This window comes from Rhinolophus sinicus, chromosome 4, assembly GCF_057876585.1.
Source record: "Rhinolophus sinicus isolate RSI-liver-muscle chromosome 4, RSI-T2T, whole genome shotgun sequence".
NCBI lineage: Eukaryota > Metazoa > Chordata > Mammalia > Chiroptera > Rhinolophidae > Rhinolophus > Rhinolophus sinicus.
Window position 1 is genome coordinate 115,323,783 of NC_142504.1, and position 24,675 is coordinate 115,348,457.

General features: G+C 37.6%; 1 protein-coding gene across 1 annotated transcript in view; it reads left to right on the forward strand.

Moving 5' to 3' along the window:
- ZNF407 (zinc finger protein 407) overlaps window positions 1-24,675 on the forward strand; it is a 378,271-nt gene that overhangs the window by 117,270 nt on the left and 236,326 nt on the right. The window contains exon 4 of the mRNA XM_019715496.3: window positions 22,838-22,912. Coding sequence (XP_019571055.3) covers window positions 22,838-22,912 — 75 coding nt within the window. The remainder of the gene's footprint in view (window positions 1-22,837; window positions 22,913-24,675) is intronic.

Below are 24,675 nucleotides of genomic sequence, written 5' to 3' on the forward strand. Positions count from 1 at the left end.
TTGTTCATCTTTGTACTTCTAGGGCTGTGTATTTCACACTGTGAAGTTGTACATGCTGAATGTGGGAATGGAAGTGGGGTGGTGGGTGGGTCATGGCCTCTGACCTGACCCGTTTCCGAGAATCAGCGTTTCTCTGTGATAGTCCAAGATTTCCATGGACTTGATGGATCTCCACCTGCAAAGCCAAAACAATGAATTTTGAAGCTCATCTGGATGCTTTCTTTTTAAATAGCATGAGCGTGTTGGCAAGTATATCAAGAAAAATTTACTTGCCTATATACATTATATATTTCCGATTATTAAATTAAGACTAATTATAGAACATTTGGAAATTAAAGAAAATCTTAAAGAAAAGTTATAGCACAATCTTACCATACAGTGATAATCAGAGTGAATTTGTAGTTGCACATATACATTTATTTATTTATCAAATTACCTATTTTGTCTACATTTATATATAACATGAAATTGAAAACAATTATTTTTCAAATAATTCTCAAATGTTTCTGTTGTGTTGTTTTTAACTGAAACATGTTGTATGGATATACTTGCATTCTTTATTGTAGATTTCTAACTTTACCTGTTTTTCATTTTTTATCTGAATAATAGGTTTAAATCAAGGTTCTTCTAATTAAATCTGTCTGTCATGGGAATATAGGTTTAAGTGCGGCACAACTTTTCTTTCACTAAAACTAGCTATGTTATGTATAATTTTTAAAAATATCAGTGCATCTATATTTTTCTAGCTATATTGCACGAAGGAAAATCACTAAAATATGTCTATCCTAGAAATATAGCAATGAGAATTATTGTAACTATTTGTAGAAGTATGGATGTCATGTCAGTGGATTTGTGTGACAGTGTGACTTCTCCTAAGTTAAGAATGGACATTAAAGTTATTGCCGTGCTTTTCACTCCTTGATTGATTGGAAAATGTTGATTTTTCTTACCGCAGAGTAGCAAATAAATAGTAAGGATTGATTTCTCTTTTTGGAGAGAATTCTAATTTTACTTTACATCCACACCTTTAAAAAATTTAAGTATAGTTAGCATACACTATTATATTAGTTTCCAGTCTATAACAGTGATTGGATATTTACCTTATGATGTGATCACCACACTGAGTCTAGTCACCATCTGTCACCGTGCCGATTTGTCACTATATTATTGACTGTGTTCCTTTTTACACTTTCACCCTTGTCCTCACACCCCCCCCCCCTCTGGCAACCATCGGATGTTTGTTTCTGTGAGTTTGTTTTATTTGTTCATTTTTTTGATTTTTTTAGAGTCCACCTATAAGTGAAATTATATGGTATGTGTCTCTTTTCATCTGAAAATTAAAACGAAAGTTGAGTGTTCTGAAGGCCCACTTTTGTAATAGATAACTAGTTAGAACATACTCCACCTGAGGCTCCACACCTGCAGATGCCATTGTATAAACGCATCGTTATTATTATATGACGGCTGTGGCATGGGGAGTTTACACGAAAAGCTAGGTTTCTCCTTTGAAAGCAGGTATGGGAGCTGTAAAGGGCTGGTAGGATTTTTTTTATAGAAGGGGTACTTCCTTTGTCATTTTGAATTTTGGATTCAAGTAGAATTTTACAGGCAAGTGTGATGAGTAGAATTGATTTCTGTCTCTCCTTGTGTTGCTGGTATTTTAGCATAATGATACTTCAGGGGCCATCGGACACCTTTTGTCCAGGTTCCTGGGTAGAACATCAGCTGCTGCCGCCTTGCCGCCCTGGGCCGTGGTCGGTGTGCTGAGCTGGGCCGTGGTTTATGGACGCACAGCAGAGAGAGCAGTAGTCAGTGAGGTTCGGTCTCCCGCACAGAGACCCCTGGGTTCACCTGGCCACACAGTGCTGTTTGGACTGCGGGGCTCACTTCTCCGTGTGTTCAGTGCTGCCTTTGGGGAAGAGCTCATCACTTCCGAAAGGCTCCTGTGGGCTTTTAGATCATATTATTTAATAACTGAAATAAGTTGTAGATATTTTGCCCATTGTTTCCGAATATATTTTTAATTTTTGAATAGTAGAAATATTTACTGCTCTTATTTTTTAGAGTTATAGGAGGGTTTTATAGCGAAGAAAATGAGGATATGGACAAGACCAGAACAGTTAGGAAAGTCAACAGATTTCACACAAAGTGTTGCTGCAATAGAAACTAAAAAAAAATTTAAGTTCTGTCTGGTAATCACAAAAAATGGGAAACAAGCCAAGTGTCCGTTGATGACCACAATATGATACTGTTTTGAAAAGCTCAAAAAGAAGCCAAACTAAGCAATATATTACTTATTATATTATAATAATATTATGGAATGTAATATTATTACATTAATTATTATTTAAGGATATGTGCGTATGTGGTCAAACTATAAAATCAAGTAAAGGGAGGTTAAAATTACTCAGCATATAGTTATTTTTCAGAGAGTAGGCAGTGAGGTGAGATTAGGGAAAAGCACACAGTTTTATATTATACTTCATATTTACCTAGACATTATGTATGCTTGGTCAATATGAAATATTATGTAAAGAAAATATTTTTTAAGATCATTTTTAAAATGGCAACACAATAATTGGGTACTTTGCTGTCTTAACCCGCTCAGGCTGCTGTAATAGAGCACCATAGACTGGGTGGCTTCTAATCAGACACTTTTATTGTGGTTTGGGAGGCCGGAAGTGTAGTCAGTATCCAGGCACCTGCAGATACCGTGTAGGTGAGGGCCTGCCTCCTGGCTCACCGACTCGCCTTCTTCCTGTGTCCCCATGGCGCAAGGCGGGAGGGGCTCTGTGGGTGGGGTCTCTTTTCTCAGGGCACTAGTCACATTCATGAGGACTCCACCCCCCTCATGAACCAGCACCTCACCTTTTAATACCATGACCTTTGGGGTTAGGTTTCAACATGTGAATTTTTGGGGCAGGGGTGGGGGGAACAGAGATTCAGTTTATAACATTTGTTGAGAGTCATACATGTACATGTATGAATGAGGTGAATGAAAAAATACTTCCCTAGGAATATGTGAGTAATGATTTATGCCTTATTTACACATTATTTTAATAGTGTTACGGAAGGTAAGCTATTAAGTAGAAGTTTGTCATTTTTGGACAAAAGGAACTGAAAATCCCGTATTCCTTCATGGGCCAATAATAAATTATTCTTGATCTCAACGGATTATTATAAACATCACATACAGAAAAGGACTTAGGAAAAACAAGACTTTAAACGCTGGTAAATTGTGAGACTTCTTTTCTTCATCTTTCCTATTCTGATACTCTTTGTAAACATACTCATTTGATATCGTGGTTCACGTGTGTGCTTTGCCTAAAACTATATGCTCGTCCTTGTCTGCGTGTTTGCTTTCAATATTAGAACTCACGTACTGTTTTCCATTAGTTACTTCAATATATGTTCTCCATGAGTTCCTTTGAAGAAAACGAAAATACAGCCTAGAGTGAGGACATGTGACGAATGTGCTATGTAATGATATGAACAAGCATTTCGAGCCGATGAGTGTCCGGTTTGTCTGGTGTGAGAAGCTAGTCTGTGGTTCTGTGTCACTCGGGATGACTGTGTTACCTCCTCAGTCAATTGCTTAGCTCGGGAGCTGCTTTAGAGAAGTGTTTATTCTTCTCACTCCGTCGTTATGTGAGCAGCCTGGGGTTCCCTGTGTGTCTCTTGCTTATTGGTTGGTGCAGTACTCCAGCTGAAATATATCACATTTTTCTTCCTCACATTCACTTGTAGGTCTTTTCGTTCACTTAGTAGTACTGTCAATTTCGTCCTTTCTTTTTTATTTCCCTTCTTGCATAGAGAGACACATCATTAGCAATGAACTACTCACCCACTTAAACAGAAAAAAACACCATGATTTCATTAAAGGTACCTGGCATCCACTCAGTCACTGAAGGGAGTTATTCATACATAATAAACTCAGTGCAGTTTGAAGACTGTTTGCCTGAGAAAAGGACAATGTGTGAAACTGGATACATTATTTCCTCATACTTACTTAATTGATACGAAGTTAAATGTCATAAAGTACAAACAGTTTTTTTTTAAATTTTTTTTTTAGGTTTTTTTTTTAAACTTAGGTTCCACAAACTATAAGTTTGGCATGTTATTAAAATCTGAAGAAAAGAATCTAGGCCCTATAGAATTTTAAAAGCTATTCTGTCTGATTTACATGGCACACGTGTATATGTATCTTACAATCACAGTCTTAAATGCAGTTAAGATAAGAACACACAAGAACATCTCCTCCCGTGTTAATCTTTTCATTATCTAGCCTTAGTTTAAACAATTTTCTGGTTGATTGAAAAATATATGACACAGTATTGCCTACAAGAGACTCACTTCATATGAAAAACACCAAGTGAAAGTAAAGGGATGGGAAAGGATATTTATGAAAATGGAAACAAAAATAAGCTGTGGTAGCAATACTTATACCAGACAAAATAGACTAAAACAAAGGCTATAAATAGAGAAGAAGGATTTAGTAATCCCTCTTCTGGGTAATTATCTGAAGAAACCTAAAATGCTACTTTGAGGGGACGTGTGCACCCATATGTTCATTGCAGCATTGTTTACAACGGCCAAGATGTGGAGGCAGCCTGGGTGTCCATCGATGGAAGATGGATAAAGAGGAGGTGGTCATATATACAATGGAATCTTGCTCGGCCAGGGAAGGGAGTGGGTGTTTGCCATCTGCAGTGGCATGGATGGACCTGGAGGGTACTTTGCTGAGTGGAGTATGTTAGACAGTGAAAGACAAATACCATATGATTTCACTTATATGTGGACTCTAAAGAACAAAACAGATAAAATAGGAACAAACTCATAGATATATAGAGCAAACTGATGGTTGCCAGAGGGGAGGGCGTTGGGGGGATTGGTAAAAAGGGGAAGGGATTAAGAAGTATAAATTGGTAGTTAGAAAATAGTCATGGGGATAAAAGTAAAGCATAGGGAATATAGTCAGTAAAATTGTAATAACTGTATGGGGTCAGATGGGTACTAGATTTATCAGTGTGATCACTTTGTAAGTTACATGAATGTCTAGTCACTATGTTGTGCACCTGAAACTAATATAATATTGCATGGCAACTGCAATTGAAAAAAAAACTTTAAAAAGGTATGATAGAGAAGTTAGTTTTGCCAATTTATAAATTAATGACAAATACTTTTTTATTTAATAATTGTTTTTAAAATTTTACGTATTCAGGGAAGCTGTTCAAAATGCTTCCAAGGAAGTTTTGTATGTGAAAATGTCTGAGCTTGTTAACTTTCGTGAGAGTCAGCTCCCTGGTATCCAGCCAGAATGCATCCCCAGCACCGAGGGCAGCACTGTTTGGCGACACAAATTGAGGACAACGTCCAGGCCCAAGCGTTAGTAAAGTTTACATATTTTAACTAAAATATCAGTATTTTGAATATTAACAATCAATGGACATTTCATATGGAACTGACTGAAGTAGAAGAAACCTGCTGTGAGTAGAATAACACAAAAATTCACTGCACATATTTATATACATGTACATTTGTAGGTAGAATTTTAAGATTTTATTGATGTTTATTGGCTGCTAACATTGCAATATTTATAAAAAATTCGCCGTCTGGAATGCTACTGAATAAATATTAAATATTCAGGTTTTTAGCCTTATAATAGCTTTTAGGCATTAGGAAATTAAAATCTTACTTGGAGATTTTGAATATTTAAAAAATATTACTTCGTATGTGGAAATATGTTGAAATATTTTAATGCTGTCAAGAGTTTCTTAGGTTAAACTTTTATCAGGCACAAGTCAATGTTTATAAATATTCAAATTATGTTAAGTAATTTTCACACCGTAATTTATAAGACTTAGTCATTTTTTTCAATATTGGTAACGTTTTAAAAGTTATCTCAAATTTTCCTCCTCCACGATAAGTAGTCAACGCTTTGATGACTTCTATGTGTTTGGTCGGCAGTTATCAGGAAAAGGTTATAATTTCTTTTGGTATTCATGACATTAGTATTTGAACAGCCTTTATATTATCAAAATCACACATGACAGATTCAGTTCAAAATCAGCTGATGTGTCATTACTGCATTTTTGAAAAATTAAGAAACATTAAAAAACAACTCATGAAGTTCTAGTTTAAAAGAGTTTATTGAATACAGATAAAACTTTGATTTCACTTTAATTTTAGCCCTTTTTACTTTAAAAGCTAAAGGAAAAAATTCTTCCTATGGCTTTCAATCTATAGAAAATGAAAAGAATTTTAATTTTTATGGCAGTAATCATAAACAGTACATTAGGTTTTCTATAATAACATGTACCATTAAAAAGCTTCATTATGGCAGCATCTTATGATCTTTACATCGCATTGAGGAAGAAAGAGCATTATTAAGCACGAGAATTTCATGGCGCTTTTACCTGTTGTGGGTCCTGCAATGCACAAGGGTTGCGCAGTCACTTCTGCCCTGGCTGACAGACAGCCCTCATGTCACTGTGCATTATCACCTCGTGTGACTGCAAGTGCTCCCTGAAGCCAGCCTGTGTCGCGTCGTCCTAGATGAGGTCTTCATGGGCGCTGACCATAAAAAGTTCATCAAAGTAATGAGGCGGGGAGAGAGCTTGGTGCTCATGGGCAGAGCGCAGCACCAAGGAGTGTGAACTGGCTCCAGCTGTGACAATAAAACAGCAGGTGGCTGCTGTCATTAGGGGTGGCAGATGAGGCAGGGGACTAACATGCAGCCCACAGAACTCTCATTTGTTAGCCAGCGCCACTGTACCATGCAAAATAGCTTCCATCTCAGTCAATTTTACTTTGCAAAATATCACACGTAGCTGGAAGACTCTCCGAGCTCTGAGTGCACAGGTCTTCTCTCTCCTCTCTCTCTGGTCTGCTGTGGTCTTGTCTTCCCTTACCTCACGTTATCTTACCCTCTTCACTTACCCTTACCTGTTTGCCAGAAAGCTCTCCTTTATCAACTCATGTTGGGTATGGGTTACTTCAGTAATCTATTGGGGTTTTCTTGAATAACGTGCTGTTTTTCCCCGAGGGCTACAGTTACTACGTAGTGTTAGGGGCTGTTCACTTTGTAAATCATGCGAAATCTGAGATACCTTCCTTACAGATTTCATACTACCCTTGCCCCCCCTCCCCCCAGAAGAATGTTGAACCTGCAGTGAAAAAAATAGAAGAAATGAATCAGAGATGTTTGAAAATTTTTCATGCAATTTATTGTTTGGGGTGCTATACGGCACATTTCAGAATTTATATTTTTATAAATAATTTCATTTTGGAAGTAAATCATAGTCTTGTTTTAATAATAAGTGGGTCCATGAACATTTTAGCTTGTTATGGTTGAAAGCCCAGCAGTAGTCCCAAGTCTTAGTGTCTTATTTGGTGAGTAAAACTTCAGATAATAGAAACCTTTAATTTTCCTCTAATACTATATAGGGAAAGGACATTAAAGTAGTATGAGAATAAGAAACTGGAGTAAGAAAGCATCGCACGCCAACTATAAAAAGTAGACAAGTATAAGATTCCGTCACCATTTTTTTGGAATTTTCTAATTACAAAATATAGCAAAATATACAAATATAGCAAAATTACAAAAAAAGGAAAATATAGATCAGAACTTATCAAGGAAAGTAAAATATTATTAACATATAATCAACTCTGTTTATGCTTATTGAGAGAAGAAATATAACAGTTTAACCTTTGAAGATTGCATTCTGGTTATTTTGTAGCGTTTCTGTTACTCCTACATTTATTAGTTGGAATATTTTTTTATTTGTATTTTGTTTGTGTCAGTGTACACACATCAATTTTATTAAATTTATGAATAATTTTTATAATTAGTATGTTTGGTGTTTAGATCACCCCAGTCTGGTGGACGTGAGCCTGTTTGTGTCCTTTTGATACGTGGGTGTCTATTCTTTTATTTCTAACACAACAAGGTATCCCAGGCCTGGGGTCAGCTTTTTTTGCTAGGAGTGCTAGATCTTTCTAATGAAAAATTGTATTTATTAAACCAAGGTCTCGGTGCTGGTGAGTACACTGGTTTTGGAATTGGCTTTCAGTGAACAGATTTCTTTATTTCTTACAGAATTGTTTACTACAACCTACTTTCCATTTCCATCTCTGTCCTTACTAAAAATACAAACACACACATTGATTACCATTTAAAATCCGTGCCGTTGTTTCCAGGTTCTCTACAATTTGTCCCTGAAAGACCCTGCGGCCTTACTTTGCTCACATTCCTGCTGCAGCCCACACACAGACCTGATGTTCTCAAGCGGGCTTGCCTTCCCTCCTGATTTCTCCTGTCAGACAGAAATCTTTTCTTTGTCGTGGAAAGTTCTAGTTATCCTTTAGTTTTCCTCCTTCTTCTTTACCCCTACATTATCATTTACAATATTTTTGGCCTACCAACACCCAAGATGCCAAGTGGTATTCTAATTAATTGTATCTCTTTTTACAGATATGTAGCATGTGAACTTTAGAATGAATACATAAATGAGTGGTGTACGATGTTCTTTTAGAGCAGAAAGTCATTCACTGATGAACTTGATCCATCTGTACATAATCTACTATCTGTTTCTGTGGATTTGCTTATTCTGGACATTTCATGTAAATAAGATCATATAATACGTGTATGTGGCTTTTTTGGGCCTAGCCTCATTCTTGTGGCATGTTTTCAAGATTCGTGTATGTGATAACATGTGTCAGCAGTTCCTTTTTATGCTAAAGAGTATTGCACTGTTTGAGTTCAGCACATTTTCTTCATCCATTCATCATCTCCTGGGCATGTGGATTGTTTCTACTTTGGGGCTGTTACGACTAATGCTGCCATGAGTATTCGTGCACAAGTTTTGTGTGGACATAAGGTTTGCAGTGCTCTTGGCTGTATACCTAGGAGCAGAATGTGGGCCATGTGTTCACTGTATGGTTAACTGTATTGTGTTTCAATCCATGAACATGGGATGTCTTTCTATCTATGTACGTCTTTAGTTTCTTTTAGTGATCTTTTTTAGCTTTTATTGTATGTTGTGCACTTTTTTGTTAAAATTATTCCTAAGTATTTAAAATGTTTTCATAATTTCATTTTTTAGTCCTTATGGTTAGTGCATAGAAATGCCATTGATTTGTTGTATATTAATTATGTATCTTGCAACATTGATAGACTTGTTTATTGTGATAGTTTTTATGTGGCTTCTTCAGGAACTTCTACATACAAGATCATGTCAACTGTGAATAGAGGTATTTACACTTCTTTCCAGTCTCTTTTGCTTTATCTTGTTTTCCTTGCCCAGCTTCTCTGGCTAAAACCTTTGTAAAGTGTTTAATGTAAGTGTTAAGAGCATGAATCCTTGCTTTGTTCCTGATGTTAGACCAATAGCATTCATTCTTTCACCATTAGGTACAATATTAGCTGTGATTTTTTTGTAGATGGCCTTTATTCAATACCTAATTTGTTGAGTGTTTCTTCCATGAAGGAATGTTGAATATTATTAAATGCTTTTTCTGCATCTCTTGAGATAATCGTGTGGTTTTGTCATTTATTCTATAAATAGGATATATTATATTCATTGATTTTTGTATGTTAAACCAAACTTGCATTCTTAGAGTAAATCCCACTTGGTAAACATATTTAATCCTTCTCATATGCTGCTGGTTTCAGATTTTTAGTGTTTCATTGACAAATAATGCATCTATGTTCATAAAGGATTATGTCTTCTTGTTTTGGTTCTCTTTATGTCTTCCGTCTCAGCTTGTCTTTTTGAAATTTATCTATAGTAAGTGTTTTAATATTCTGGTCTGATAATTTTAATATCTTGTCTGTTCTGGGTTGGTTTTAGTGGATTAATTTTTCTCCTTATTGGTGGTCATATTTTTGTACTTCTCGCATGAATGGTAATTTTTCATTTTATTTTAGACAATGTGAGTTTTTCTTTGTTGTTACTGTTTATTTTCTATTTAAGCAAATATTCTTGAGCTTTGTTCTGGGATGCAGTGAATGCACTTGAACATAGTTTGATATTTGGTGTCTCACTTTTGAGCAGATTTAGAACAGTGTTCAGTCTGTGGCTAATTATTTTCTGCTACTGAGGCTGACCTTTCCACATGGCCCACGAATCATTGGGTTTTTCAAGGCTGGCCGAGTATGAGCAGTGACGAGTGCTGTGTCTTCTAACCCTTTCTCTGTCTGTTTGTTCTTACTCCACCATCCTTAGTTTCCTCAGACATGCACCTTGCTCAGTAATTAGCTGAGTAGCTGTGCACGCCCTCTGTAGATCTTGAATTCTCTCTCTGTATGTAGGCCTCGCCTCTGTCACTCTGTCCTGTGAATCCCAGCTGCCTGGGCTTCGAGTGGTCGTGTTTTGTCTCAGCTCAGGGAGTCTGCTCATCTCTGGCTGCCTCCCCCACCTCGTTCCACTGTCTGACAGTGGTCTCTCTGAGATCACTTTCTTTGCCTGATGTCCTATGTCTTAGAAATTATTTCATGTATATTGATTAGTTGTTTCTGGTGGGGGAATAAATCCCTGTCACTCTATTATGTAGATTCTGAATCTGTAAGACATGCAGAACCACTGTGACGTGTGCATATATTAGTATGTATGTGCGCATACACGTGTGTGCATGTATGTACATGCACGTGTGTGTGTGTGCACGTTTGTGTGGGGGGCGGTGAATAAGGATTTGGTCTTGTGCAACTGGGAGTTTTTCAGCCAGTCTTTTGCATGTGATGTGGGACGTGGTCCATGGGGTTGAGAAGGGATGAGGAAGTGAAGTGGGGAGAACAAGCACAGGGGAGCCCACGAGCGTGAGCTGGAGCCCATGGGGACGGACAGAACCCCGTGACTGTTTCCGTGGCCTCCGATGTCGATGGGGGGATTTCTGCAGAAGCTGGGCTCTTCCCCAGTTACGTAAACTTCCACTGTTGGTCCAGGAGGCTGAGAAGCTGGTGGAGGGGCCCCAGAGTGTGGAGGGTAGTGTTTGTGGGTGCCTTATGCCCATCAGGTGACCCAGGTGATAAGTGTTATATGTATGAGCCATCGCTCCACTTCTGCCCTCTGTGTTCCACACCCGAGCCTCTCATGGCTGTCCCCAACCGGATACGTCCTGGGAACGGAATTCTAGGAAACGTAGTTTGGCCTAGCCACGTTGTCACATTGCGGACCTCTGCATTTAATCTCTGATACAAACAGAAAGAATGCTCTGCTTCTGCCTAACGTGGGAGACAACCAACTAACAACACACTAACCTGATCCCCAGGCAGGATGTCCTCCCTGACTTTTATCCGTGGAGAGTATTCATTCTAATTCAAACCCCTCTCTGCTTCCTATAAATTAAATAACGAGTTATAAAGGTAGCATTGTTAATACATCTTATTTTAGATAATAAGGGGATTAAAAAAGGGAAAAATAATGCTGACTTTGTTATTATTTTAAAATTTCTTAGTGCTTTTATTTCAGTTGGTTCACTTAGTATATTTTATTAGAAATTGTTATAGGAAAGTAACTCAGCCAGAACTCTTATTAATTGACACTTCTGCATTTCTCCAATGCAGCCGTAATTGATGATGATGATTATCTCCCCGAAGCACTGCGTGTTTTTGATATGCCTGCTGAATCATTAAATAAAGATTAAATTCTCTACTATAACATTTTATCACTGAATGCATTCTATTGTGTTATAACTTTTTGCATAATTATATTCCACAAAAGATACTTATCTTAACTCTGTAAACCTTGATACAAGAAGATACAGATTACCCCTTATCTGTACATATCTCGTCATGGTGCGTTCATGCCAGATGAGTTCAAAAGGAGATAGTAGCATTTTGAAATCTCAGTTTTGGGCTTAAATAGCTCAATAAATGTTGGTTTGGATAAACATATCTAAAGTCTATGATCAATTTCAACTCCTTTTCACATAAATTGCAATTTGATTACTCTTGTTTACCAAATAATATTTAAAAAGTAATAAATTAAACAGACTGTTTCTTTTTCTCCCTGAAATTGCTATTAAACCAGAGTGCTTTACGGAGTTTTGGAAGTAGCGCTGTTGGACAGCTCGGCGGGTCACACTGGCAAGTTGTTTAATGGAAATAACCAAAGAATGTGTCCCACTGAATGTTAGACCGCGTGTGCTGGTCTCTGTGGGCTCGGCCGTCCCCAGTTCCCTCTCAGACAGGACTGGAGCCAGGGGCTGGTCACCACTCCCCACTGACTGCTGTCTTTCATGAGATTGTATTGCCAATTTACATAAAATATCAGGGAAGAGATTTGAAGACAAATTGCATGTAAAAGTGGAAATCCCTTTTTTGGTGGATTTATTGATTGGTATTTTATTCCTTGACATAAATACCCCTGTGTATTTTAGCGCCTGCACAGTTAATCAATAAAGACAATACCAGAATTATATGCTTGGATAAGAAGAGAGTCTTAATTTATTAATAGTAATCATTTATTGAGACTTGCTGCATTTCATGCAGTATCTAGGCACTTGACTCGAGGCTTCTATATACTGCATGCAGATACATTTTTCTCTAGCCATCGCTATATTTAATTCCGTAATACCCCAATTTTCTTACTTGGAAATTAAGGTTAGTAATACTGTATAGCTGATAATTCCTGGTAAACATTTCTATTCTATTTGGCATATAGTATCCTGTCACCAAAATGGTAAATTTCCTTAATATTTATTCTTCACTCCTTGCACAGCCCTGTGAGGGAGGTCTTCATATCCTGAATGACGAAACTGGGGTTCAGAGTGCCCTGCCCAGCTCAGAGTGTCACTGCTCGTGCTGTGGCCTCTTCCTCCTGCTCTAGGGAGGCACCCTAACCTTCTTCGGGCTGTGAAGGCAGAGGACAGTCCCTGAGGGCTCGCAGGGCTCCAGGCACTGCCCTGAGCCCTGGCCCCACTTCCTGTCATGTAATCTTCACAACAGCCCTGGTGAGGGTGGGGTTTGGGGTTCTCACCCAGTCTCTGGTTCGGCCCCAGGTCTGTTGCACTCTGTGCGTTTCCCCAGGGGGCTGTGTGTAATTTAATTTCTGTTGACCGAATTAACACCTTGCATTCCCAGGATAATACCTGACAGGAACAGAGCGTCCCGCCATTGTTGAGGTAGCTCCGGGTAAAGGGTTCTGTATGGAAGTCTGTGGGGAGGTGTCGGTGAGTAAGGCTGGGGATCCGTGTTCCTCCCGTAAAACGCGGTAACCATTCTGAACGTGTCTAATAACATTGTTGGTTCCACATTCCTCCTTCAAGGTATCATTCCATTGGTGATGGCAATCCTCATTCTATAGTTTCTCACTAATGCATTTGTTTACTAAATCACTGTTTTCCCCCACAGTTTAGGTATCAGTAATTTTGTTTCGTCTTCCATGCCAATGCTGTTATAGAAGCAGGGCCAGACCACTGATAACAGAGCACAGATCAGACCCAGGGTTTGACTCTCCGTTTCAGCCTACTTTCTACTCGACGGCGGCCTGTGTTGTTTCCTGAACTCAGAAGTAAAATACACTCACATCGTTGATTTTCTCACTTATTTAGGCAAATGGCTTTTAGTTAAAAAACAAACACAGCAGACACTGGAAATAAGACCCAGTACATGAATTATAATTTATAAGAAGGAGAGAAACAGAATGACGGTGACCACGTACAGTATGTGGGCTCCGATGGACAGCCTGGGTTCCGGTCCTGACTGCCCCTTCTCTCAGCCTGGGGCAGTTCCTTCACGTAAGACACCTCAGGTGTTTCAGCCTTCGAGTGGGTTTACATAAGTTGGTGTATACTGAGCACTCGGGACAGAGCTTGGCTGTCTCCCTCCACCCCCCCCCGCCACACACACCCCAAATATGCCCTAGTATATGATTGCTTTCATAATTATTAAGAATATGGTTAATATTTGGAAGTCTGCAATGTAATATTACGGTCTTTGGGGCCTCATATTCTTAGTTCTGACAATACTAATAGTTACATTTCTATAGGGCCCCTTATGAAGTGACAGTAGGATTAATTCTTGAAATAAAGGAATGCTAACTTGCTGAATGTCTCCCCTTCCCCTTTTGTATAGTACAGGAAATTGTGTGTGTGTGTCACTACCTCACACTTTCTTATAGAAATATTTTCAGTTGCTGTAGCTAACATTTTGTAATATCTAAAGTCTCACTGTTTTTTTTTTTTTTTTTTTTTAGACACAGAATGCTTAATCTCAGGAGAAGTGAGACACTTAGAATAGTTTAAAAAGTATCTAAATTTTATTTCTTCATGAGGATTTTTCAATAAATGTAATAATAGCATTTACTTTCATGGATAAGCAGAAACATTCAGAAAAATAATAATTATAATTTTAAAGTATTCTTTATAATTTTAAATGTGAGGGTGTTGATAATTTTTTTTTGAAGTAAGTTGCTTCATGTAAAATTACAAGGGTACATTTCAGATGTGGAAATAGTGGGTTCTGTGTAATGATTATAACCAAAGGACAATAACAGCATTCCAAGAAATTGTGTCATAAGATATTTGAGAAACAGCGAAAGAGATATAGTTTGCCTTTGAACCACACAGATTTGAACTGCATGGGTCCACTTACGCGTGGATTTTTAAGACTATATGCAGTCAAAATATTTTATCTTCCTTATGATTTTACATTTTTTTCTCTAGCTTACTATATCATAAGAATATAGTATATAATACATATAAAATAGAAAATATGTGTTAGTCAACTGTTTGTGTTATCATTAAGGCTGCCAGTTAGGTCAACAGCAGTCTATTAGTAGTTAAGTTTTGGGGGATTCAAAAGTCATACATGGATTTTCGACTGAGTGGCTGGTCGGTACCCCTAACCCCTGTGTTCTTCAAGGGTCAACTGTACTTGGTTTGGCCTAGCATTGATTTGGTAAAAGTGTTTAAAAAATATAGTTTTCAGGTGTTATTTAACACTTGTTAATTTCTGAATTTTGTAGTAAACAAATACGATATAATGGTAGTTTTTTTTTTTTTTTTGCAAGGTAAATTTTTGGGCAGATTTTAATGCCTTTGAGCTTCAAGTTTTTCTGTGTTCATTTAAGTTAACGTGTTCATTTATAGGCAAAAAAGAAAAAAGAAGTGGCTGAAAAACTTCTTTCATGAAGTCATGGTTAAACAATATTAATGGGAACCTGCTTAAAATATGCTTAGGATGATATGTAATGCATTTCATTTTACATATTATGTAAATGAAGTTTTAATACTTCACTTAGGTTTTATTTTATATTATATTGTACGGCATATTTTCAACAATCATAACGTGATCTTGATTTCTGACACGTAGAGGGGAAAATATTTTATCTTGACTTTGTTTATGATAAAACCAATGCAATCGTCTCAGTTGGCTGTTGTTTTAATAGTTATCTGCATCTTTGTATTTACTTCTAAGCATAATTATTCTTGTTTACTGATTGAATAGCGTTTATTTTTTCTGACCTTTTCCACTGGTCACTACATTTTAGTTTGTATCTTCATCATGTGATACATATTTTCTTTTTAAATTTAAGAGCACTTTTCTAATCTCAGTGTATTTTTAAAAAATTAACTACTTGCTTGGTGCTTCACTCTTTAGTTTGGGAAGATTCATTTTCCTTTAGAACATTATTTATTATATTAATGGTTTTATTTGTGAACACGTTTTTTCCGTAGTATTTTCATTTTCTTTTTTCTTGTTTTCCATGAGGGAATAGTCTTCGGTTACTCAGGAAATGTGGCATGAGGGAGAGGTCACCAGGCATGAATCCTACTTTTGCATTTTCAGCTTCTTTGCCTCATTTTCTTGAAAAAGTCAGTCACTGACTTCTCTGAGCCCCTGTCTGCTCTTCTCTCAGGCTCATTGGGTGGCCTGCACTGGTCACACATTTAGTTTGAGGAGCCGGTGAGCAAGCGTAAGTGAGCTGTGTAAAATGTAACGTGTCATGTGTTTTTTTGCTTTTTAAAACCTTACTTATTGTAGGTAAACAAAACATATAAATAATCTAAAACTGGATCTCATGTCAGAACATATTTGACTGGTATTTGCTTCTGTTTGTGTATATGTCAGAACACAAAAATGCACATAACATACATCTGCACATACGTGAGATAACATTGTATGTAGTAATTTTGTCCTTTTAAATCTAATATGTCCTGAGAAGTGCTTTGCACTTTTCATTGGTGCATGCTATTCTGATATACTCGTGCCACACTACTGAGCATTTAGGTCGGTCTCATTTTTGGTTGAGATGTAGATTTCCCACTTTATTTCAGATTCTTTCTTTCTTTCTTCCAGAAAATGCAATAAGTGGTTCAGAATGACTATTGAAGACTAATATTTACTTGCTTGGGACTTGGTGCTTTATTCAATTCAGAAAGGGACCGCAGAATGTCATGAGCTGAGGTGTGTATGCATGTGTATCTTTAGGGACTGATTATGTGATGGTGACGTGTGGGGTGAATTGTAGTCGGGAGCAGCTAGAGGCTATGGCACTCTGAAAAACATGGTTTGCTCTGGTGTAATTATTGAGGAAAGAGAGAAGTAAGGTCTTCATAGGGAAAATTTGTGAAGAAACAATTGATGACTCATGAGTATGAGAATATAGTTAGTCACTTGGGCAGGTGGTACAATTGCTAGAATTCAGGAGTTCTGGAGGAGACCAGTAGTGAGGGAAGATCATGACTGTTAGACGTGTTTTAAGATGTCAGGTCAGTCGAGAAAAACGCCTTAGGAAAGGCCGTGAGTGGAGATACAAGCTTCGGCATCATCCAGAAAGAGCTGATGCAGCCCAGGAAATGAGCTCCACTTTGGAAATATGACTGTATGTGAATGAAAGTCCCACCTGAGAGGATGAGAAAAACAAGGAGTGATGGTAGTGACAGTGAGGCCGTGACCAGAAGTGGGCCAGAACTGGCACGAGGCGCCAGGCTTCGAGAAGGTTTAATGTTTCTCTGCGACGTTCTTCTAACCAATAGATTCCGTGCCGCTGACTGCAGCGTTCGACTTTACCCCACGAGCTCAGTGTTCCAGAAAGGAAGCTTAGGAAAGCAGATGTACATTTTTCTATATTTTTGTGTTTTTCGAAAATGAGTAACAATAGGAATTTGTTTATACTTTGAAGTAATCATTTATTTTAATAAAATGTAGCACCTTAACTGTATTTACTTAACAATATAAATACTATAATTATTTTCTGTGGATTTTTGACACATTTTGGAGAACAAAGTTGAAATCAATTAACACAGTGAAAAGGCTAAGAGAGTACTAGTGAGCAGTAAGTACATTTACACCTTCATGAATCACAAGACGAAGGACTTGAATAGACAGTTTTGCTTTCATAGACAAATGTGATTTATTTACAGAAATGTCTTTGTGTGTGTCACTTGAAAATATATAGAACATTTCAGAATAATGAAAAGATACAATTGATTGTTACAATGAACACTCCTGGACCCCATTACAGTGTTTGGTACATTGCAGTCGTGCTCCTCTGTATATATTTCCTTTCCTGCTCCCCATATATTTATTTATCTGTGTGTCTGTTCATTCCCTAGCTTGTACGTTGAAAGGGCTTGGGCTCAGTGATCCCCGGCAGGGTCATCAGTGAGCACCTTCTTCTTGCTTTGTCAGTGCACTCCTTCCATAAGGCCCCGGGGCTGGTTCCAGGGCTGCAGCACAGTCAGGACACAGTGGCCTGGAACACCTTGGCAGGAAGATAAGCACATGCCCGGACACCTAGAGGACGGATGTCTAGAGAACCCAATAGCCAGCCTCGGGGGTTTTCCACTGGCTGGTTTGCGGGCAGTTTGAGAATTACAAAGCATAATTGTGGTAATTGATTATAAAACATGGCATAAAAAAATGAAAATCTAAGAGTCCATTTAAAATGCTGTTGAAAGAGTGAGGGTGAGAGAGAGAGCATAGGACAGAGAGATGGGGAAATGTTGACGTCCTTTATGGAAGGGTGGCCGCTAATAAATGCAGGAGGAATGATAGGACACTGGGCTAGTGTTCATCAGTGAGGCCCAAAACCATAGCGAGGTGGTCCTTACGGAATAAGACAGTCCACACACCAGCTCCTGGAGACCACCCGCATTCCTGCTCGTGGGTCAGTTCCTCCGTCTTCAAAGCCAGCAGCACAGCTCTGTCTGACCCCTGTCACAGTTGTTCTCTTTGACTCCTTTCTTCTGTCTCCCTCCAACACGTGTAGGTAACTTGTGATCACATTGAGTCCACCCAGGTAATCCAGGACAATTTCCCTACTTTAAAGTCAGCTGATTTGCAGCCTTCATTCCCCTCTGCCATGGAACCCAGCAGGTGTCAGAGGTTAGGAGGTTAGAGGTCTTCCAGGAGCCAATGCTCTTGTGATGTGAGGTCAGTAGGAGAAACGCACACTTACTGGAATATGAAAACCTGTGATCCATCCATCTTTTATAGCTATACTATTGAAAATGGAAATTAACATGTAAAACTATAGCACAAAAATAGTCTTTATTTAAGGTCATTTTTAGAATGCTAATACTTTATTAGCCATAAAAAGAGGCATATTTTTTCCCTCCTTCTTCAGCAGTGACTGAAAACTTTGAGTTATATTATTGTTTAGTTTACCCAGCTTTTCACTGAGTGAACCCTGTGTTCTGACAAGCAATTTGGGAAGCGTGTGGCACTGGTGTAGAGGGGACCCATTGGGTCCATCAGTAAGACCAAAAGAATAAGTGAATGTCTTGCATCATAGTCATATGTTAACGTGTTCTTAGACATTTTCTTTTAAGTTCTTGCATTACTGTGTTTAGATTTTAACTTGTTTAAAGCAAACACATTCAATGTATCTTTCCTGTAACCTGGCCTAATCAGAAATTTTCTAGTTGGATATTATCAGCCTGTCTTTGTGGGGCATTTTGACCTTATTAGAGAGATGAGGGAAACCAATAACAGCAAAGATTCAGGACAGCGTCCTGCTTCTCCTCGTTCTTCAAGTTCAGGAGAACGCGGTCTCTGCAGACCTGACTTTGTCCCTGCAGGAACAGCTTCCTAGGACAGTGTGTTACGGAATGTGTGGGTCACGGCTCCGGGCTGCCCTTGCGTCTCACGTCTCTTTCTCTGTATTCAAGGCATTGTGTTTAATAGGTCACTCAGATAATCTTCCCTGACTCTCTAGTTGAAATAATTCTTCAGTGATGAAATCGAAGGAACTCAAGGAAGAGGGAGGTTTTGATTTTATTGATATATAGTGTAGGAAAATTTCTTTGAAAGTTAGGAGGTATTATATGAAATTTTTGTACTGAAAGTAGAAATCTATAGCTAGGATGTGAATGTTAATATTGTGCAGTTCTTTTGACACCAAAAACAATTTTAAGTGATGCTATTTCAGGCAATTATCGATACTTGGAAATCAATCAGATTTAAGAAACACTGTTTTTCATTATTTCAAGGTGTCCCTTCGGTTGTCAGGCACTGGCCAGATGGAGAGCCTCAGAGAGGATATTTCTAGCATGGATTTTGCCCTTAGACTCAAGACCAGTAGGTTCACCCTCCTCTTTGATGGATGTCAATGGGATTCCCCGTTGATCACGTCCCAAAGACTAACAGCTCAGTCTTTCCCAGGCCAAGGTCTTGGGTGTTCCCTTTGACTCCACGTCCAGTCCATCTGGACATCTGGTCAGCTCTAGTCACGAGTGTGTGTCTAGGACTGGACCAGTCACAAGTGTGTATCTAGGACCAGATGTCTTCTCTACTGCCAGTCCTTGGTCTGAGCCACTGTCATCTTTGCCTGGAGTATTACACGAGCGCTAACTCATCCCTCTTTCTCTCTCCCCTGTCCTGCCCTCCCCTCCCCTCAGTCCATTCTAAACAGAACAACGAGAGGAACCTGTTGCAATGTGAGTTCGACATGTCTGTGATGCTGTCCACTCCCTCAGAGTACAAGCCCAGGCTGTCATCGCCCACGAGGGGGGGGTGCTGGCCTGACCGACTTCCTCTGCCTTTGGCTTCACTGCCCTTCACGTCTGAGGACAGGCCCCCTGGGCACGCACCCCAAGCCTCCGGGGCCGCCCTTGTGGGCGTTGCCCCTTTGCGTGCCCGACTCCCCACCCTCTTACTCACAGATCACACTCCTGAGTCACCCAAACGGGAAATTTCCGTCCCCTGCTGACATTTCAGATCTTCCTTCTCGATTTCTTTGTCCAACCCCTTACCACTATTTAGGACGCTCTGTATTTCAGTTTTTGTTCTTGTCCATTTCCCTTGCTAGGTTTGATGTTTTCTGAGGCAGGGACTTCTGTTTGTTTAGTCACCCGTGCGCCACAGCTGCCTAGAACTGTTGTTGCATGGATTAGGTCCTACTAAGTGCAGGAAGTAATGCACACATGCGTGACTGGCAGTACCCATGCAGGAGTGGGGTGGGCTTCGTGCCGCTTCATGCTGTTGAGAGGCTGCAGGTTATGGACTGAAAGTTCCATGGAGGGAGAGCTTTGTCCAGTTTGACCTGGTACCTGCAGAACCTGCCTGGCTGGCTCGTAGTAGGTGCTCAGTGCACGTGCCACACCGAGTGCAGGCATAGTGGCGTGAGTATCCACTGGGATCCATCAGATGGATTCAGATCTGGGATTCTTTTTGTTTTCTGTCTAGCGGTACCTAGATTATAAATTTTCCAAAACAATTATTATGTTAGAAATATTAAAATGATACTGTGACGCTGGCAGTGAAGAATAGGCTACATTTGGTGATCAGGAATTGCTGCAGTGTTATGCCCGGTAGGCTGGCAAGTTTATTTCAGTCAGTCCTGCTTAGCTTACATTTTTCAGCGGAGGTGATACTGAGGCTTTTACACTGCTCGTGCTTTAGTTAGACCAAATTTAAAGAATTTATACTTTGAATCAGATTTTGGATGAATACATATTTTGCATTTGACTATAACTGAGTGTGTTTTAGTATTACAAATTTTTTCCCCTAATATTAAAACTTGTAATCCCTCTAAATATTTAGTATTATGGATGTTTAGCAGATAATGTAGGCATGTGCCATATTAGGGAGAAGCTTCCCCTTCCTATGTACTTTTGTCTGTCCCCTGCACAGAGTAATATTTTTATTTCACTTCTTACACCTTAAACATTTTAATTAATAACATTTTTCCATTTAAAAGCTGCACTGTGGTTTCTAAGCGCTGGTCTCCTAAGCTGTACTCGGTTGTGTAAATAAGCTGTGCTTGGCAACTTTGGGCTCTTGACCTTGGCTCTTTGTTGTTAGCTTTATGTTTTTTTAATTATAGGAAAATAGAGGACAGTAGGGAAGTTACGACTTAAATGGACTCTTGTTATTACTGTATTCTCTTTTAAGGAAATGAAAAATGTTATTTATTTTGTCCAAATCAAGCAGAAACTAATATAGAACATCTTGAACTGTTATTTTTGCTAAGCATTTAATATCATCACAGTTTGATTGTTTATATGTAGTTATTATTTCTCCATTTTAATGATTGATGCTGTGATCAGTCATTGAGAGATGTAAAGCATATATTGTCCATCATTGTTACCTAATAGATGAAAAGGAATGAATGTTATTTTCAGTGGATATAAGTGCATTATTTGAATAATGACATCATCGTCATTTAGAAAATACAAATATATTTTTTTAGCCTTAAAACTGAGGTTCTGTAATAATGTACGAAAATAACTACAATAGACCATACAAGTAAAGAAAAGAAATGTTCACAGTTTTAGAAATTGTTTCAGTCTGGCTTTTGACGCGTCTCTTCCGTAGGCCACAGTATTTTGCAGTCTGATGCTGCTCGTTTGTGCATACATGTCCAGATGAATTCAGTGTTTAATGTTAAGAATCTTATAACATGCCAATTTGATTTGTAGCCCTTCATATCATAGAATGCTAATTAAAATCATATTTTTGCATATGTCATGCCTTTCATGTACATATGCAAATAGACTGTTGCCTTTCAGCTATTAGTAATTAACTTTATGAAGGACAGCTGTAATACATAATTAACAAAAATGTTTGCAAGCCCTTTTACACTGAAAGTTACAACAGGAAAAATTATTTTTTCTTATCAAGAGAGCCACTTGAGTGTGATGCTTCTGAATGAGATCTAAATTGTTTTAAATAATCACAGAGTGTGATTAAATTGATGTCGTACTGTATCAAGAAGAGTGGGGCTCCATGTGCTCACTGGCTGCGGGTTCCTGTCCATTTCATATTTATGTCAACAGAATGGAATTAAGTAAGCTGATGTGTGTCTAAAATAAGATAGCCTGTCAGCTAATACTTTTTGTTTGTTTTAGCTATTGATATCTGCTTGGCATTTCAGTGCATTTTTTCTTTTTTGTGTGTGTGCTGCAGACACAGTATATAATTTTTAAAAACCTCTCTTCAAATTATTACCACGTATTTAAGGAAACTTCGTCAAAGCTATTCATTTTTTCTTTTATATACTCTTAAATATTTAATAAAATGACAGTTTCTAAAGCTGTTTCATGATTGAAGTGTGGGACCAACTGATGGGCAGTGAATGTTATATTGAGGAATTGCTTTATTTTGCTTACTAACAGTGAAGGCATTGACTAAAGAACTAAAATCGTTGTTTTGGTCAGATTTGTACATTCAAATAAGATGAAACTTGTCAGTTATTTCTCCGGGTTTCCAAGTATTGCAGTGTATTGTAGGTATCTGTATGCAAGTTTTCTCTTTAGCAAGAGTGCCTGTGTAACGTGCATTTTCATGTTACATCCGATTTTAAATATTGATTTTAAAATACTTTTTGTACTTAATTCTAGCAGAGAGTCAAGATTTGGTTCTATAATTACTGTTATTTCTTTTTTTTAGGGTTGCTTTTGTAATGAAGAAACACCTAAATACTCACCTACTAGGCAAACATGGAGTTGGCACCCCAAAAGAAAGGTAATTTTCATTCTTTTTTTAAATTTAACCAATATAATTATGTTTTCATTTTGGGATTTGCTTAATGAGGTGACTTCTAGAATTTTGATCAAGTCTGTTCACATGTGCTGCATTTGTGGTAGTCTTTTTGAATTATATTTTATGCCATTCTCCATTTACTGTCATATTTTAATTCTAGAAGAAAACAATGTAAAATATTTTAAAGGATTTGAGGGACTTTGAATTTGTGAGTTTGTAAAACAACCTTGAAATATAGTAGAAGAGTTACATTTGAGGGGATTGACCTCTGCAAATGCATTGGAATGAGCTAAAATAATTATGTAAAACTTAACCTTGTCTATTTTTTCCCTATGTTTTTATTTTGAGGTTTTAAAATAACATTTAAAATAACATTCCACCATAAATTCTCATGGTAGAATTAAACATGGTTGATATTAACAAAGAAATAATCTTGTGTCATCCCCAAAATAATACTACAGTTGCCATGTCATGAAAAATAACACTACAATTATTATGTCATTAACTGCCAGGTTTTCTTTTTCCTTGCTACGGTATCATAATTAGCTTCATCACATAGACTTAATTTTTATCAGGTGAACTGAAATATAGTAATGTCAGCTACCAGGTGAGCTTGACTACTTCTGAAATTTTTAAATCTTTAAAATGTGCAACTCACTCAGACCTAGTTAGTACAAGCACTCTCCTTTTCCTTCAAAGACATGGTAGATTTTCAACTTTCCCTAAATCCTCCAGGATGGTACTTAAAATTCTAGACACTCCTGGAAACTTGTTTTTTTAATACTATTTTAAAACGTCAATAATGTTGCAATTTATTCTAGCACTCCATAACCTAGGGCCACTTCTGCTATAGTTTTAAATGTTTAATTGCCTTTTAAAATTTTTTAAATGGTCTTACAGTATTTTCTATGTTTACAAGGAATTTAACTTAACTTTTCTATTGGAGGCATATTGTTTCTTGAGCATTTTCGTTTGAACGTGACTACTGTGTCTAAATATTGGGATGTAACATATGTCTACATTTTACCTTTGGTTTCTTCTACTTTGTAACATTCTATTTAATTTCAGCCAAAATGTAAATGTTGAACACATCCTGACTGCATTATTCTTGAAATTCAAAAAATTCTATGTTACTTAAATTGTAATTTGGAACTTGTTATGTTTCATAAGTTCAAATTTATGTTTCATAAGTGTTTAAGAAAGTGGAAACAAAACATGTTTAATTTTATGTTCTCATTGTTTTCACATGTATTATCTCAATCATTCTATTAACAGTGTATTATTATTGCAGTTTTGTAGCTCTAAGGACTGGGATTCAGGAATGTACAACAATGTATTCAGTATCTCCCATTTAATAACTGTTACAGTTGTTATTTTTCTGCCTAATTCCTGTGCTCTTCCTCACACTAGTTACATCCTCTCACCTTGAGAATTTTTCCATGTAGGTATTTAGGGTGTTTTAGTCACTGAACGCATTTAAGTGAAAACAGTCTAGATCAGATAATTAGTAAAAAGAAAATAGTTCCCTACTATGTAACTAATATACATGTTGTGAACTCAAATGTATCATTTTGCTTTTATTTAGGCAAATAATTTCAAAAATTATTTAAAAATTTGGATAAATGTCCATATTGTTTCATATTAATGAGATTCATCACATACATACATATATATGTATATACATATATACATGCGTTTATTCTCCAAGACTTTAAAAATAGTAGCTACTTCCTCTATATAAGGAT